This window comes from Squalius cephalus (assembly GCF_949319135.1).
Source record: "Squalius cephalus genome assembly, chromosome: 1".
NCBI lineage: Eukaryota > Metazoa > Chordata > Actinopteri > Cypriniformes > Leuciscidae > Squalius > Squalius cephalus.
Window position 1 is genome coordinate 33,488,814 of NC_137122.1, and position 18,925 is coordinate 33,507,738.

Genomic DNA, 18,925 nt, shown 5'->3' on the forward strand with positions numbered 1-18,925 from the left:
ATGGATATTTAAGTAAACTTATGTTTCTTTAGTCCATTGTTCATTAACAACATTAACAACAATATAAAAGTTATTCTACAACCTAGAATATCCTATTCTACAACCATTTTTATTTTAGTTTACTAAAAGGCCTTTCACTTATCAATCAGAGGGCAGAAGGTATGCACTAGATTGTGCAAAACAGTTTTTTTCAGCAAAGTTTTTATTATGTGGATAATTAGAGGCCTTAGAAATTCCTTGGAATCAAAAAAACACTGTTCCTTGAAAGTAAGGTAAGTCGGAGAAAGATGATTCGATTTTTTAGCAGTTATAGTTATAGTATTTATTTTGATGCAAAAAGATACAAGTAGACCCTCGGGGTAAGAAGTTCTGTAAAGGTTTACCCCAGGCAGGGGGCCAATTACTTACCCCAGAAGGGTAACCTTTTTGAATAATTTTACATTACATCTATATGTAAATTTAAAAGTAAATGCACATTGTTCTTAAAGGGATAGTTCACTTTGAAATAAAAATGTTGGTATGTTTTAGCTTACCTCAAGGGCATCCAAGATGTAGGTGTCTTTTTTTCCGCAGTAGTTTCAATTTTGATGTTTTTAGGTCAAACCGTTCTTGTCTGTCAGTCATTTGATGCAGGTCTGTGGTCACTGTCTCAAAGAGCATGCACAGAGTCCAAATTAAAACAATTCCCCATCGTCCAAATTAAACAATTCCCCATCGTAAGTACACATTGATGGCCTAAGACACGAAACGAGCGGTTTGTGTGAGAAAACGAACAGTATTTATATCGTTTTTACCTCTTATATGCGCGCATCCTGGTGTGTGACGTGTACGCAGACTGGTGCATAGATATATGCACTAGATGTCGCCTTAAAGACATTCGTTCCAATGAACTGTCGTAGACAAGGCGACATCTAGTGTATATATCTATGCACCAGTCTGCGTACACGTCACCCACCAGGATGCGCACGCGCCCTCAGATCACTTGGACGTGGCTGTGTATAAGAGGTAAAAACGATATAAATACTGTTCGTTTTTTCACACAAACCGCTCGTTTCGTGTCTTAGGCCATCAATGTGTACTAACGATGGGGAATTGTTTAATTTGGACGATGGGGAATTGTTTTAATTTGGACTTTGTGCATGCTCTTTGAGACAGTGACCATAGACCTGCATTAAATGACTGACAGACAAGAACGGTTTGACCTAAAAATATAAAAATTGAAACTACTGCGGAAAAAAAGACACCTACATCTTGGATGCCCTTGAGGTAAGCTAAAACATACCAAAATTTTATTTCAAAGTGAACTATCCCTTTAAGGAGGGCATCAGCCCCCATGTTACCCTATATATTGTATTTTCAACGAGAAATGTTAGCTAAAAGAGCAACAACAAAAAAATCTAAATGTAAACAGACATTTAGTCCCTTTCAGCGAGTTCTACTGAAGAAGAAACAGTTGTGTGTTTATAAAAAAAAAATAGTTGTGTATACGTAATGCAAAGCATTAAAAAAGAGAGATTGCTTTTCCCTTTAATTTGGACGGAGCACTTAAAAAAAAAACATTGCCTTTCCCTTTAATTTAGATGGAGCTGGTGCGTGCAGCAGCCACGGCGCATGCGCACGAAAAGGTGCAACAGTGGCTGGAGAAAAACAACAACATTCATTGGAACAAGAGGGTGGAACTTATGGCAGTGCGAGACGACCCCAGATTTCACTGATCTTGTCCACATCTGAGCCCTTTTCACTTCGGCTTAATCTGTAAATGTTGTCGAGCCCATGAACCTGGCCAGTCAGAGCGGAGAGGCCGGCTGCAGCCAGCTGCTCTTCGCCAACTTTAACCAGGATAACACGTAAGAAAACAATCACACTGCTGCTGCTGGCCTAACAGCCCATCTACACGAAAACAACACAATGTTGTCGGTGTAATCAACGAATCATTTGCACTGCAGTCGCGCGAAGCTTCGTTCGTTATAATGGGAGCGCCTTTATCTGTGTCGTGCCTCGTCGCTCGCGTGCAGTGCAGATAGGATGACAAAGCGTGCTGCTAACCAGCTAAAACACTGGCTGCTATTATTTCCCTCTGTCGGCTAGAATAAGTTGGTCCCTGACAGTTTCCTCTGATGTAGTAATGCAGCTTTGTTTTTATTAAATCAGTCCCCAATTCTGCTCTTGTAAAATAACGCCAGACAGAAATCCACGCACGAGACGTGTAGCACTAGCGTCCATGCTAACGAAAAAAAATGGGTATTTGTACTTCGGCAAAGCTTTACGTCAGCCTAACGGTGTGAAATATTAAATTTCGTAATGTAAAACAAAGTTTAGTTGGATATCTTATTTAGCAAGTGTTAAAAAGAGCTGTTAGCTGTGTTTTACAAAGTAGGACGACACAGCAAAAGTAGCTCAAATATTAACAACAATCGAGTAACGTAAATTTCTTCAAACTAAGCTTTGATTCTGAGGGGGAGGGGGGTGGTTATGTCTGATGTCTGAAAGATAATTTAATATTTTTTTTAAACGCCTTTAGTTTAACTTTCTAAATCATGGAACCAGCTGACAAGTTAGTCAAAGCGTATTGTTTAGACTCCACTAGTATTTTTGCCAGTGTAACCGGTGGCTCACCTCACTGACAGCACTGCCAGTGTTTTTATAAGCTATAACAGCTGCTACATTTCAACTGTACAGAACATTTTTAAATTCAAACATTGCACCACAAAGATTGCAAAATACCACTTTAACACATTTCACCATCATGTCAACAACCCGTTTTAGTCATTAAGCAAACCAGTAGACCATAAAAGTGGATTTGTGTACTGTAGCAATTGATCATTGTTACCTCTTTGCTTTCCAGATCCCTAGCTGTTGGTACCAAGTCTGGGTACAAGTTTTTCTCCTTGTCATCAGTAGACAAATTGGAACAGATCTATGAATGTAGTAAGTTATTTGTGGTTTAATCACTGTCAACATGGCTACTCGCACCTTTTGGCATGATACCAGTTGATATAAGGGGTTGATAATGTCTTTCTGGAGGTCGGAGATAATCAGAGGCGTAGAAACTATTTGAAAAGTAAGAGTCCTTGAAATTTATTAAAACGTATAGTCCTGGGTGCTGATTAGCCAATGCAACATTTCAGATGTGCTGAAATTGTATCCATAAAGGCCAACTATTAACCTGACTTTTAGATGTCAGGGACCATATATATCTTATACCGTAATTATGGCACTTCATCAATTTGCTTAATAAAATAATGTCGTACATTTAAAAAAAAAAAAGTAAATAATTTTTTTATTATTATGTAATATATTAATTTTATGAAAGCAGTTGATGTTGTTGTCAATATTATCACAGCTGAATGGCTTGCATGAACACCTTGTGCCTCTCAACGATCATAAAATGACTACATCCAGAATAAAGCTTGTCTTCCTGACTGTTATGGTTTAATCTTTAAAAAGTAATGGACCTGGATGTAGGCTTTTCAAAGCATCCAGTCAGAAAATCGTTAGTTATAATATTTGATACGCCCTTGGAGTCTAATGTTTTTCAACATTCAACAGCCTCAGCAACTCTTCAAAGGGCGCAGGATGACTTAAAAGTACTTGAATAAAAATTCTCGTGTATTTGTCCTCAGCCGACACAGAAGATGTGTGCATCGTGGAGAGATTGTTCTCCAGCAGCCTTGTCGCTATTGTCAGCCTTAAGGCACCTAGGAAGCTGAAGGTCTGTCATTTCAAGAAAGGGACGGAGATATGCAACTACAGCTACTCAAACACTATACTGGCTGTGAAACTAAACAGACAGGTGAGTCAGCAGACGTCCTCTTCCTGTGACACATGTTTCCTGTATTGGGTTTATTTTATTAAGCGTGATTAGACCATCTGAGAATGTTGCAAACCTGCTTTATTTCCACAGAGATTGATAGTGTGTTTAGAGGAGTCACTCTATATCCACAACATTAGGGATATGAAAGTACTACATACCATTCGAGAGACCCCTCCGAATCCTTCTGGTGGGTAACGCTGCTTGCCGTCGGTACATCATTGTTGTTTATACCAGACTTTTCATGTGGAAGTACATGTAGCAAGTTCTTCTTTCATAATGTTTAGGTGCTCTATTTATATTTGGGGAACTGAAAACGTAGGAAAATGATGTAGCGACCAGATAGTAATGGCCTTGTTGTTATACAAATTCGTAGTAGCCATACAGATTTTTAATTTGTGGTGATTAAAATGTCACTAAACATTTATAGGACTATGTGCCCTGTCAATCAGTAATGACAACTGCTACTTGGCCTATCCGGGAAGTGCAACAATTGGGGAGGTACAAGTTTTTGATACGGTCAACCTGGTAAGTGCTGTTTAGTTTAAAGATTTGCAATGATTATGGTTTTAAGGGATTGTGTTAAATGCAGTTTGTCAATGTATGTGTGATATTCATCCCCAGAGGGCAGCTAACATGATACCTGCCCATGATAGCCCACTAGCAGCACTAGCGTTTGATGCAAGCGGGACTAAATTGGCCACAGCCTCTGAGAAGGTACAGCTGTGTCTGTCTGTGTGTGTGTGTGTGTGTGTGTGTATACAGGTTTGGCTATACTTGTGAGGGCCAAATGTCCTCACATATATAGTGAAATATCATTACAACTGATTAGTAAGGACATTTTACTGGTACTTACTGGATAAAAAGGCCTATAAATTGTCCAAAACTTGTTTTTATTTAAATCTAGTGTTTTGCACCTTTCTGTGATGGGTAGGTGTAGGAGTAGAGGTTGGGTTTGGTGATAGAACATATCATTAACCTGATATAAAATCAGTGGAAGTCTATGCAATGTCCACACTAATATAGTGAAACAAATGTGTGTGTTTTAAAACACTCATTGAGAGTAGGCTATATTTAAAGTGGGTGATCTGCCAGTATTCACATGATTCACTTGTAATTAATTCAGTGAATCAATTCCAAGCTCTGAACTAATTGTTTGCTTTGTCAATCACGAATGTTCACAGAATTCTTCATTAACAAAATATTTTTTTTGTAAAAAATCTATGAAGGTAACTATTGTGTCTGTATCACTGTGTTGTATTGGTTAATAGTTCAAGTAAATTATTAAATGTCATTCTTTCAAAACAACTTGATTGTTTTAATTAGATCTTTAATTAACTTTATTGCACTTTTTGCATTAAGAAAGTTTGATTTTTGAATCTACTTGGCTACAGTTGTTTGGTTGAGGAAAATGAATTGTAGCAAAATTCGCCCAACCTTTTAAAAGTTAGGGGTATTTTTATACGATTTTTTGTCTTCATCATCGTGTTCATCACTAGCTATGTTTCTAAGCATAAAAGATAAAGTTGTGCATTCAATGGAGGCGGATACATTTTTTTATCCAATAAGAAGACATACGCATGATCTATGATGGAAACACTTTTACCCAATAAATCCCTCAATGCGCAACAAAAAAACTTGCATGACTTTGCCTCAGCAGAGGATGTGATTGGATAACTGGACTAACCAGCAGAGAAATTTCATTGTAAAGCATCTCAAATGTTGGTTTGATCATCCTGAAATGCCTGAGCTAGAGTCTGTCATCAGAATGATTTAGTTAATTCCCTCACAGAAGTGTCTCACACGTTTGTGTTCCCAAACACCAGCATCCAAATGCAAGAGAACATGACAGGGTTTATTGTGTTTCGTCTGTGCGCTCTGAGATGCAAGTCATTCATGATGGTGGAAAAAAAGAGCCGAAGTGGCTTCCCCGATTGCTGCAACTCCCAATTTTATTACAGATATTTTGCACCAGTTTCCAAGGAAGTGACTTTTTTTGTTCTCTTGAATATATTGGATGGAAAAAAGTACTTACTAGTACTTACAGAATTCTGTGAACATTCGTGATTGACAAAGCAAACAAATAGTTCAGAGCTTGGAATTGATTCACTGAATTAATTACAAGTGAATCATGTGAATACTGGCAGATCACCCACTTTAAATATAGCCTACTCTCAATGAGTGTTTTAAAACACATTTGTTTCACTATATTAGTGTGGACATTGCATAGACTTCCACTGATTTTATATCAGGTTAATGATATGTTCTATCACCAAACCCAACCTCTACTCCTACACCTACCCATCACAGAAAGGTGCAAAACACTAGATTTAAATAAAAACAAGTTTTGGACAATTTATAGGCCTTTTTATCCAGTAAGTACTTATTCTTTTTTTTATTTTGGGCTCTTTTTTGCTTTATTCGCAAATGTTTTATGCAGTATTTCAATTTTGCGCTTAAGTTAAATTCTCAACTTTGGATGGAAACATAGCTATTGATGATAGCTGTCCAAACACCGAGTTGGAGTTTCAAGAAAATTAAAGGCTACTGTGGCATCGTGAGAGGTACGGTATCACCAAAGTGTGGGTTGCTTCACAAATCGAGTCCAGGCAGAGATCAAGTCACTGGTTTCTTTTTAATAATCAACTCAAAACTCCAAAACGTTTTTTCAACCAAAACACTCTTCCAGCTTCTCTTTATGCTCTCTAACAAAAAAAAAACAGCCAGTCTCTCTGTTCTCAGCTCATTAACAGCTTTTCCAGGTGGCCATCTTGGTTTGTAGTCCCCATGCTGCAACCACCTAGATAGCACACACCTTGCCTCTGACATACCCTCTCACGATGCCACACTACATTTATTTTATTTTAATATGCAGTAAAAACAGTAAGATTGTGAAATATTATTACTATTTAAAATAACTGTTTTCTATTTTAATATTTTTAGAATGTGATTTATTCTTGTAATGCAAAGCTGAACTTTCAGCATCATTACTTCAGTGTCACATGATCCTTCAGAAATGATTCTAATATGCTGATTTGCTGCTTAAGAAACATTTACTATTATTATTATTAATGCAGAAAACAGTTGTGCTGCTTAGAATGATTATTTGAAATATTTTGTAACATAATAAATGTCTTTACTGTCACTTTTGGTCAGTTTGCTTGCTTACTGAATAAAAGATAGAATTTCTTAAAAAAAAAAAAATCTTACTGACCTCAAACTTTTGAATAGTAGTGCTTGCATATAGTCCATTGTTACATTTAAAATAAACCTTCAGTATTTAAAGGTGCTGAATAATGCATTAAGAGTTAACCTTAATTAGTTTAATTTTTCAAACCCTCTCTTTGGTGTTTTTTAGGGCACCGTGATCCGTGTGTTCTGCATTCCAGAGGGCCAAAAGATCTTTGAGTTCAGGAGGGGAGTAAAGAGGTAAGATAACTATATTATTTTAGATTCGATCTGTTTTGTATTTATTCAAATAGCCAGGATTCGTAATAAGCACACATAATGAAAACAATCCACTTACTGTAATTATCCCTCAACAGATGTGTGAGCATCTGTTCCCTCGCCTTCAGTATGGAGGGACTCTATCTGTCTGCCTCAAGCAACACAGAGACGGTTCATATTTTTAAGCTGGAGACCCAGAGAGAGAAGTCAGTGTAATGATGCCCACTGAAATAAGTGGTTTTTCAGACGACCTTCTCACTTCTTCCTGTGAATTTGTACATCTTCCTGTATTTTTTTTATTGATAAAATCCTGTTAGGGCATGATTAAGCATGCATTAACAAGCCATAACATAGGCAGATATTTAATGTTCATTTTTATTTTGCAACCATGTTGTCATTTTCAAACTCATGTTTTTCCATCATAGGCCTCAGGAGGAGCCCACTACTTGGACGGGATACTTTGGGAAAGTATTGATGGCCTCCACAACATACCTGCCTGCACACGTAACAGAGATGTTCACTCAAGGGAGGGCATTTGCTACAGTCAGACTGCCCTTTTCAGGTCACAAGAACATCTGCGCTCTGGCCATGTGAGAAAAAAACATTCTGAAATGGCACACCAGACCTAAAGCCTGGAACACACCAAGCCGACGGTCGGCCGTCGGGCAGTTTTTGTGTGTCGGCCGACTAAGTTTTATCAGTGGCTTTTTTTCGGCCGATTCGACATGTTGACACCGTCGGTGAGAGAGAGAACTCTGATTGGCTGTTCAGCTTAGTGAACGAGTCAGTGTATGAGAATAATAGCAAAACAGCGAGCAAAGAACTCAAAACGGTACAGATAGAAGGCTGTTCTAATGTTACGTCATCTTACCTGAGTGTTCCTTTGCGAATATTTCAATATTAACACGAGCGGAGTGGAATAAAGAAAGTGTTTAGCAGGATTGATATTCAAAACAGTAAGCACGCACTGCTTTAGTCGGCAGTAGTTCTCTCGGTGTGTGCAGCATTTTTACCCCGATGCGAGGCGACAACACAGTCGGCTTTCATCAGCGCTAGTTCGTCAGCGTCGGCTTGGTGTGTTCCAGGCTTAAGTCTTTAATACGATCTAGATATGCTTTCAGACTGTGGTTGCTATCAGGGTAGATGTGTCTCTGATTATCTTGCTTGTGATTGGTTTCTAGAATCCAGAAGATTCCACGCCTGCTGGTGGCTGCAGCAGATGGCTATCTTTACCTGTACAATCTGGACCCACAGGAGGGAGGAGAGTGCACACTAATGAAACAGCATAAGTGAGATCCACTGTTATCAAGTTGAAACATGATTTATCAGACCATTGGTCTAAATATACACTACAGTTTAAAGACTTTGGGGTCGGTAACATTTTAAAATGTTTTTGAAAGAAAAACATCTTTTGCTCACCAAGGCTGCATTTATTTTGATCAAAAATACAGTAAAAGTATTGTGAAATATTACGATTGAGATGAAATTGTTTTTATTTAAATATATTTTAAAATGTCATTTATTCCTGTGATGCCAAAGTTTCCAGCATCATTACTCCAGTCTTTCCGTGTTATGTGATATGCTGATTTGCTGCTTAGAAACATTTCTGATTATTATCAAAAGTTGCACTACTTAACATTTTTGTGAAATCTAAGATCTTTATTAAAAAGATATTTCAAAAGAACGGGATTTGTTAGAAATCTAAATCTTTTGTAACACTATAAATGTCTTGACTCACAATTAAATGTGTCCCTGGTGAATAAAAGTGTAAATTTATTTCAGAAAAATACTTTGAACAGTAGTGTATATACATAGAATTATTTTGGCCATGACTTTCTGCTTTTTGGTTATTTAGTATCCTGTATGGTTCACTGAAAACCTAAAACAGGAGCAATAGTATTTGATGCATTGTGCTGGGGAATCCTACCCACACTGAAATCTCATTGGTCCATAATCCCACTCCATAGCTGAATATTAAATGTCAAATATTTTGTTATTTCAAATGTCAGTGAAAATAGATCACTTGCTTGACACACAAGACTTAACACATCATGCCTAGTCAAGACTTTTATCCAACAATACGGTTTTAGTTTAAACTGAACTTGGCTTATACATGTTTATCATTTTTGTTTAAATTTTTTTTTTGCAGATATTACAAGTATTCCAATTACAGTCTCTAAATTAAAAAGAGTTTATATTGACACTGATCGGCATGTCATGTGAATTACTCCCTATGTAAATGTGTTTCCTCCTCTAGGTTAGATGGAAGTGTAGAGCCAGCGAATGAAATTCTTGAACAGACTGCTCACGACCGGCCACTCGTGGCACAGACCTACAGTGCTGCTGTTGCCAAAGGTAAGGAACATTTGTCATTTTCACTCGCATAACAGTGAAGAGGGGGAACAAAGAGTCTAAATTTTCAAATGGCCTGCTATTGTTTTCGTTGTCTCAGGTTACACTGAGGATCAGGGGGCAGTTGGGGGTGCTGGAGTGGAGGACGACATGAACACCCTGCACCTGGACGAAGAGAACGAGCAGCCTCCATTAATCCTGGAAACAGACTGAGCTGCTGGCAGAAGATGGAACTGACTGAGTGACATTGCAGAGGGGGTTTCCTCCTCTGGTGCTGCTATGGGCATGTGTGACCTGATAGAGAAAGGGATTAAAACAGAGATCATTTTAAAGCAAGCCTAGCTGTAGCCTTATTCTGTCTCTTGTTGCGTATAGATGTTTTCCTTCCCCCACCCTTGTGGCTTTATAAAACCTTGTGAATTTTTCTTTGATTTCCTTTTTTTAATGCCAGGTTTTGTCCTTAATCAGACCAAAATATGAAATCCAAGCTGCAGGTTTCACGTCTCTTAGCTTTGCATGTACTTGTGCCAAGAATAGAAATCCTAGAAAACTTTTGCTTTCATGTGGATGGTTCTGATGTGTTTGCTGGCCATTTCTCTTCTTGAACTTTGACAAGCACTTGTGTGTTTGTGCATTTGTGTCTTTTTCAAATGTGATTGAAAGCGAACTGGCTTGCGCCGCCTGCTACATCACCACACAACTGTGCAGTGTCTGCGATGTCCCTTACCAATCATCTGTGGCTCAGTGGCACCAAGATGTGAATTTTTGTCCTGTGATAACAATATACATGAGCTGTTAACAACATGATCTGGTTACAATAACTGTTTATACAGTGTTTTTAACAGGCTGAGAGGGTTGATTTTAGTTTTACCCTGAATTACTGCATCTGTAAGTGCACATGCTTTACAAGACTCTATTTTGATTAATCCCATGCCACATTATGGTTAAACAATTTGGCAATGTGGAGACTGAACCTTTCTTTTTGGCTTTGAATTACCCCTAGTGTCTTCCTTTGGCCTGGACTGATTTTATTGAAGATTTATTATTATTTTAAGTTCCAAACACTTGAGTAACTTCAGTAGTAGTTACGACTGATGAAGACGTTTAATGTATTGGTTTCAGAAGGAACTTTCCAGTGATGAACGTGGTTTCAAGAGGCTGGCAGTCAGTCATCATCTTGTTTCCAGAACATTTTGTTTTATTCTTAATGAATGAGGAAAGTTCAAGGCCCTGTCTCTTTGATTTATTCTCAATACCAGCAGCGGACGATTGCTTATGACGTGACTGAGCCTCGTTTTAGGTAGGTTTCTATTTTGAGAGCCTTGTCCTTTGCAAAGACGGAAAGCATAATATATCTCACTAAAAACATCCTAATCTTTAGTAAATGGTTGCAGCATTCAGCTTGCAAACAGGGTATGTTCTCACAGATATCCCTGTGGACTGCAGGCTGAATAAACGGGTCACATGGTCTGGCAGTTAAACCAGGACGGGTCAAATGTAAAATCTGATGTTCTTTTGAAGAATTAGAGGACCAGGGTTTATGAATGTGATTACCAAATATTTACAATACACAAAGTTAGCCAGTGTGTCCAAGCAAACAATATAGGCATTTGAAGATACTGCCTGAATTCTTGGAGCTCTAAAGGATCTTGAGATCATTTTTATGCATGATTGTCTCCTGAGCATGTTTTGATGTTGCATATCAACAAATGTCAACGTCAGTAATAAATTGACTTGTGTCCTCATTATCAGCCAATGAGCTCTAAACCCCCCCCCCAATGCCACTTTAATCTGTTTTCTAATGATTTTTGTATAAAAATGTAAATTGTTCCATATAAAGATTAAATAAATCCTCTGTTGAAAATGTTTTTTAAAGTCTTATTTGATTTTTTTTCCTCTCCTTTCCATTCCATTTTAAATTCAATTCAGAGAGTGGTGTGCTGATCTTTTATGTTCATTATACATCTAATGAGTATTTCAATGAGAGAGTTGCACTGAAAGTATTGGATTAACACAGGAACGCATGTTAAACTCCAGCAAATAGTCAAATTTACTTTATTGGTTTCAACGGCAGTTTATTAAAATCCAATGCAAGGTACCTGCACTAATCAAAGAAAAGCAATCTATGACCAGCATATAAATTGGTTTTTGGTTCATCCAGAACCAGTTTCCTGAATCATCAGTATAAAATCCTTCAACCTCATACACATCAAAACATAATCTTGTAAAAACATACAGACTGCTGCATTAAAAAGGATTAGCTTATTAAAAAGCAAGCAATTTGAACCGCAGACATTTTGTTCTGGAGTCTTCTGTGTCTAGACAATCTTGAGGTCTTTCATTGCAGATTCAAGGGTCTGAAACAGAATTAAACAGAATTAGTCATCTTTATGCACATTTGCATTTTGCCCACTGCTTACAAACTAAATAACGATTCTGAAATGCACAAGAGTTCAACAAGTTTTACCTTTACATCCCAAATAGCCATGCCTCCATCCATACCAGTGGTGCAGAATTTGGCACACTTGACTTTTCCCCCATTAAGGATTGAGATTTGGCTAAGAAGTGAACAACAACACAGGAAAATGTATTAATAGATCTAGGCCTATAGGTTTATTGTTGTAGGTGCATGTTTGATATTGAAGTGTGTACTTTCAGTGTCACTAGTTGCATCAAATTAAACTGCAATATATTTGCGCAACCTGACTGGGCGGGGCATTTCAACTTCTGCTTAATCAATCTGCTTGCATTCTTTGCGTCAATTTACAATTTGTTAGGATTTAATAAGCGGATTAAGTGTTGCAGGGATCATAGATATGTATACGGCAGGGATGACATATTTTTGCAGGCCAAAACCCGGCGGATGTCAAACAAGGCGTCTTTAAAGCAGTTGCCCCCACCCACAATCAGCAGTCGGCGGGACGTCACGTGACTTATAAAGGAAACAGAAACACAACTGCACAAAGCAGCACAAACACTGTTCCCATTAGGCTTGACAATTTTTTTCAGGGTTCTATCGTACTGAAGTCAATGGGTTTTTTGAATGGGTTTTTGGTCAAATGCCTGAAATAAGGTCTGAAGTTAACAAGTTAACATAGGTTGTTAATAAGTGGCTCAATGGGGCAACAGAGGTTGTCGGGGACATTAAACGTAATCACACAGAACAGGTAAACATTTATAGCCTTAATGTGTTTATAATAGCAAGCTTTTCTAACAATTCTTTCAGGGTAAATGTTTTTTTTGTTTTTTTAAATAAAGACTGCAAGAGTTATTGTAATAGTAGTGATGGTGACGGTGAAGTCATTCGACCATGGTGTAGTTGGTTTATTTCGTTTTTTACTTCTGTCGATTGAATTTAGGCTTCAAAATAAAAATTAAAAGCTTAAAACTTGTGTTTTTTTGAAAAGTTTATCATGAAGAACAGGCTGTACCTGATGCTGTTCTTGTGCACGGACTCAAGGACTGCTTCCTTGCTGTCTACAGAGGCTTTCTTATCCAAGTTCTGGAAGCGTTCTCTGGCTGTCAGGCCCTTCTGAGCACTCTGTTTGGGCACGTCAAGTTTTCCTCCGAAAGACAGGGCTGCATTGTTTGAATCGTAGACAAACAACACAGGGTAGCAGTCGTGGCCCTGAAAAGATATGAAAATCAGGGGACAATCTAAACAGATTACCTTGGCATCAAGGTCTGACATCTGAAGATACTTACAGCTGCCACTAGGCTGTTCTCAGTAATGAAAGTCACACACAGAAGAGGCAAGGTTTCAGAGGACAGACTGGTGCAGCTGGCGAGATAAAAGGAAATAATTGAGTAAATATGATTTTTTTAAAAGGCAAAAATATGGAGGGCTAGATTTGAAAGGCAATCCTCACACAGCAGTCTTTCCTCCCTCGGCCACTGCCACGGTGCTGTCATGGCTGGCCCATGCCACGCGATTCCCGCTGTCCGAGAAGCAGACGCCATGCACCCAACCTGAAGTACCAGAAGATTCGAACATGACCTCTCCAAATGGCATTTTAGAGCCCCATGCTGTTGGAGCAGGCTTCTCTTCTACTTCCTTTATGTAAGCAGAGAAGATCCTGGATGGAGATTTAACAGACAGGAAGTTCATATAACAGTCATATTCATAAATTACAATGCAGATCAGAATCAACCTAACCTGCATTTAAAGTCACATGATCCAGCTGCCAAAAGGACGTTATTGGGGTGCCAGTCCAAACAAAGGATGGTGGAGCGGATGGGCTTCTTAATGTGCTTGCACACCCACCTAGAATAATGAGAAATTACTTTAAGCATCTTAGATACACCCAGTAGTAAAAGATGTTACGGGGTCCCAAACACTATGCCATTGTTTCCACCCCGTGGCACAAAATACTATTAAAATGAATTGTGGAAAAATACCTTTTATTAAATATCTTTATACTAACTGAATCCTATTGATACAAAGTCTGTGTTTTCATAGTGTTTTACATTATGTACAGTTTAGCATTTTGATATTAATTTACAAAAAAACTAAATATGCCTTCATCTTTATTTTTGGTCTTGTACTACACAATGAAATTAGACGACCTCTGTTCTGATTACTTTTCCGCTAATTCCTTTTTTTGTGAACTGGTATCTGTGCAAAGAATTGTGGCTGAATGGAGGATGTGAAGGATACGCTTGATGCATCCTTCAAAATAATCCAAATGAAGGACAATGGCTGCCTTCCAAGTATACTTCAAATTGAGACGGCCTTTGAAGGAGCTTGATGACGTGGCAACCTAAATATGCAGCCTTACTAGTACACAGCCTTCAAATTGAAAAGCACCCACTGATTCATTCATTCACTGCACAAGTGAGTTATAGAATCATTCACTAAAAATGATTTATTCAAAAACACTGACTCCTTCAGGAACTAAACGAGTGACTGTTGCTGAATTCGGAGCCACATACTAGTATACTACTCTTAATACTTTTGCCATATTTTTCCATGGCAGAAATAGTAAGAGTCTAATATGCAGTATCAAATTCAGCATTTATGGTTGATTGAGTCATTAAACCATGATTCATTGAAAAACACAGATTCGTTCAGGAATGAAACAAGTGAGTGAGTTGTAGTATCATTCGTTAAAAAAGATTAATTTAGGAATGCCACCACCACTGTGTTGTTCTGTAAATACCGCCATGCATAGCCGTGCAGCAAAAAGTTATTCAGTATTAGCAATGTTTATTGAACAATTGTATTAAAAGTGCTAGTATCACACTCGCTGTTTGGATATGATTGCTTGCAACCAAAACTGTGATGTCTTAAATATATTGCATTGAGTAGTCATCCAAGGCTCAATGCTATAATGTTTTATCATTTAATGTGTAATGTGCAACCTGTAATCCAACATTGTTGCACTTGGAAGAGTCTGGAAGTGAAGAATCAATTGAGAAAGGTTCAGCGCTGTTGGTTAGTACCAGCATCCTCGGATTAAAGCAGTGTTTAGAATGATAGGACTAGAAATGCACAGCAGAGTCATTTTAAGATAAGAGAGAGCCCATCTGCCTCATAAGTAGATTAACCACCATCAGCTTTTTTCTGTCAGAAAAGGCTTAATATAATTTCTATTGCCTGATATACTCACCAGTCATTTTCCTGCTCAAAATAGCACACTGAGATCAGACGTGAGCCACTGCCCACAGCAAACTTGTTTTCTTTAGGAGACCATGTCACACAGCGGGCAGCACGGTTGATCCTGAGAATGACCAGGGTGGGCTTCCATACGTCTCCCTTTAGGGTCCAGACGTATGCGTTACGGTCGGTGCCGCAGGTGACGATGCGATTGCTCTCAGGGGCCCAGTCAATGCCTGGTTGATGAGGAAACGTCTTGGATGACATTGTTTTGTTCACATCAATGCTCTGTGACCGTGTAGGTCAGATGAACCTTCTAAACTTACCAGTAACCTGGCCATTGTGCTCCTTCAACACATGGATTTTGTTCCAGTTGCTTCCGTCCTTCTTGTAGATATGGACTTCGTGGTTATTAGGACACAGTGCTATTTCTAAAGGAGACAGAAATATAAGACAAAAGTATTTTGGCTTGATGGTTTGGATAACAGACTAAGTTTTTTTATAAGTTAGTAGGCCTACGTGTTAGTGCCACTAATAAACTTTAACAATTGCTAACATCACTATTGGTCATACTGAGGTTTAGGGGGGGGGTTTAACCTAATTATTAAACTTTGAAATGTAAGATTGGGATTTTTTTTTACTAAAAAATCATATAATCTACCATTGAAATGGACTACATTGGGACCAATGGGTGGGCTCTTTTTGGAGTGGTGAGAGACCTTCATACTTAATACACCTTAATATCAATGCAACAACACACTGGCAACCACCCACAACACCTTAATATTATGGCAGGCATCGCCCATGTTTTCTTCAGAAATGTTTTCTTTTTCGGCATTTAATCCTGCAGACAGAATGTTTCTGCGGAATGGACCATTTTCGCATTTACGGGGGGTTCTCTGAGGCGTAAGTCGCCATAGCTGGGTAAACTTCTATAGCGGTAAACGGGAGACGACAGCAAATATCATTTTTATTTCCGTTTGCTCCAATAGCAAAAGAAAAAATCCGTGAGAGCGTTTCCATGACTTTCCAAAAGAAGGGAAAAATATAGGGAGATTAAAGCAGTCAGAGAAAGATGTCAAACTTGTTGTCACTCCCTCAGCCGTTGTATTAGAAAAAACATAGAAAAACCCTCGCAGCAGCGTTAATATATTTTTTGTCATTTACTGCCAGGGTAATAGAACACAAAGTATAGCGTTATAAATGTGTACTAAGTTTTTAAATATTAAAATATTAAAAACTATATAGATTTGCGATGTTGTGAAAATACATTATCACAATCTGTGAAAAGGGTCCATATTGTTTAAAAGAAAATGGGGCTGTCCGAAGTTGAGAACACTTGCACGCAACAGGAAGCAAGTGCGCAAGATGCTCACTTGTGGCCTTGTGCTCAGTTAGTGGCCTTGATGCTCACTAAATCCACACTATCGCTAATACTGCTTCTGAGGGGAATTTGAGGCTAAGTGTATCCCATCATTCACATCATGTTCAGGAACTCACATGCCCAGAGTTTATTTTAAAGTGCAAAGTACTGAAAAGCAAAATGTGTTAATAAAGTTCTGTTGCTTGCAGTTTTTTAAGTGTGTGCCATCGGGTAATCAGAAGTTTTGCACACGCTTGCAGTCTTCACACCAACACTTGAACATTTGGTCCAAATAATGGAAATATGTCATGTAGCAAAGACTACAAGTATGGGTTTTTGGTCAGGCCTAATGCTGAATTCAGACACAGTGTCTGTTTTCCTGCTACAGCAGATGTGTTCCCACATTTTTCATAGGTGAGCTAGAAAACATGCATGGTTTTAACAGCAGCAGTTAAACTTAAAAGTCATTCTCAGTCGTCTCATTTCCCCACTGTTGCTCTGCGGTCTACTGAAGACATACGACATCAGCAACAAAGCACCATTCATGGTAAAACAGGAAGTCTGGGGGGAATTAGTCATTACTGCTTCTCTCATCAGCACGGAAAGAAAAGCAGGGCGGCAGCAGTGAAAAGACACAGCTTTGACATTTATATTTTTTGCTTTTTTTAAAAAGACAGACTGATTTTAAACTTAATTAAACCATAAAAGTCCTTATTTGGCTTTTTGAGAGCAGCCACACTTAACTTTTAATGCTGAAGGATTCTAACTGGTATCATAAACCACAGAAAACCATAAAAACAAGAGTGCATGCTGCATGTATGTCCATGTACTTTCCCAGAAGGAAGTGCAGCTTCTCATCCAAAATGCAGGTCTCAGCAGAATAATGTAAGCATTCAGTAAAGGGTCTAATGGGCTCTCAAGGGCCAAATGGTGGTTCACGTGACAGTTTACAATAACAAAAGTTAAAATGCAAGTAGGAAGACAATCTTTGAGAGGAAATGTTCATGAAAATCACCGTTCACGTCTCATGAGACTCTTTTCAGAAAAAAAATCCTCAAAAAAACGTACTTGATTCGTGATCAAATGAGCTTTGGAGACAGAATCAATTGTATATTCAGCAATGATTCTCCCACAAGATTACACAGTTCAGATGCTGAAGGATATCTTTAGCCCTAGAGACTGGGAACTGCTCCAAAGATGCTGCGAGGAGTATGAGAACTTACGAGTTCGGTCCTTGTTCCAGGCATGGCAGCTGATAGGTTCAAGAAGAAAACTGTGATAAGCCATGATTACTTTTTCCTGCAAATGAAAAATAGAAGTAATTTTGAGATGAAATGGTAAATACGATGTTCGAGGTAAACCAATTTAACGGTTGCAACAACTCTTCCGTATAGAGACATACATTACTAAAATGGAGAACTGTAGAACTTCCTACTAAAAATCTTTCCTGTTTCTGACTTCTATCCCTGTAGGTCATATTTGTCTTTGTAACTGCAAACTTTTTCCCCCTTAATGTTTGGAGAAAATTAAAACCAGACCAGAAAGGAATGTGACAAAGCCAGATGCTCAGTTGTCCACTTACAAGAAAAACACATAAAACACCTCAACTATCTTAGTTTCCGTTTAAAACATGTAACGGTCCTCTCTGCTGGGGGAGTTTGCAGCAATGAGTTTTAAATGTCAGGTAGACCTGTAAAATCTCTTGCTACAGATAAAAAGTCACAGAAACATACTTTCTAGATGTCATTCTGCATGTTAGTGCATGTTAGTGAGGTTGCACAAACACCAGCATTCAAAAACTAGATTGCTCCACAGTCAAAATCTTCCAAATTCAGATAAACAAAACCATATGTTATTCTACTTACCCAGGAAACCGTAAAAACACAGAGATGTGTGGTGGGGGTTGACAAAGTCTGCAACAGAAGCCTGAGTTCGTGGACTCTGAGCAGTCAACACAAACGCTGGCTTTGCTCTGAATGAACTAAAGTATTTCCTTGGTTGTTTTTCTCTCCAAATATGCACTACTTCCCCTTCCCTGTTAGAAGCATATAACCACTTCCTTGTGTGGGCGGCTGTCTGCTGGTGAGGAGGGTTTTCAGTTCAACTCCCCTTCACATTCTCCTCGGTTGCATGTAATAACGCTTGTTCTTTTTAAGCCCTGAATCTGCACAGTTGATTTATGGTTACTAGCAAAAGCAACACGGTTTCGAATGAATCCTTATATGCATGGTCATAGTTTGCAAAAACCGTTACATCAAAAACTGTATAACCCAACCTTGGGTTACAAACTGAGAGCTGTGCATATCTAGTTGCGTCTGAAAGCCAAGTTGTTTCCTGTTAGCATGAAAAAGGCAAT

The 18,925-nt window shown here is 38.4% G+C and overlaps 2 protein-coding genes across 3 annotated transcripts; one reads left to right on the top strand and one right to left on the bottom strand.

Annotated features, from left to right (window-relative positions):
* The first annotated feature begins 1,573 nt into the window (after positions 1-1,573).
* Positions 1,574-11,478, top strand: wipi2 (WD repeat domain, phosphoinositide interacting 2). 2 transcript variants are annotated; one of them, XM_079872567.1, is made up of 12 exons: positions 1,574-1,847; positions 2,846-2,928; positions 3,624-3,793; positions 3,905-4,001; positions 4,242-4,339; positions 4,436-4,528; positions 7,170-7,240; positions 7,357-7,470; positions 7,684-7,848; positions 8,440-8,547; positions 9,516-9,613; positions 9,711-11,478. In XM_079872567.1, exons 1-12 carry the CDS (start codon positions 1,774-1,776, stop codon positions 9,821-9,823), a joined length of 1,284 nt encoding a protein of 427 aa, XP_079728693.1. In that variant the 5' UTR covers positions 1,574-1,773; the 3' UTR covers positions 9,824-11,478. The 2 variants fall into 2 exon arrangements, with proteins under 2 accessions (XP_079728693.1, XP_079728694.1); XM_079872568.1 differs by having other exon boundaries at positions 7,357-7,464.
* A 157-nt stretch (positions 11,479-11,635) lies between these two features.
* On the bottom strand, positions 11,636-18,913 carry arpc1b (actin related protein 2/3 complex, subunit 1B). Its single transcript, XM_079872611.1, has 10 exons — positions 18,435-18,913; positions 17,793-17,868; positions 15,533-15,637; positions 15,220-15,442; positions 13,767-13,874; positions 13,480-13,686; positions 13,316-13,391; positions 13,042-13,238; positions 12,078-12,168; positions 11,636-11,967 (listed from the first exon to the last, which is right to left on the bottom strand). The coding sequence occupies exons 2-10, from the start codon at positions 17,854-17,856 to the stop codon at positions 11,929-11,931; spliced, it is 1,110 nt and encodes a 369-aa protein (XP_079728737.1). The 5' UTR covers positions 17,857-17,868; positions 18,435-18,913; the 3' UTR covers positions 11,636-11,928.
* Between the last annotated feature and the right edge of the window lie 12 nt (positions 18,914-18,925).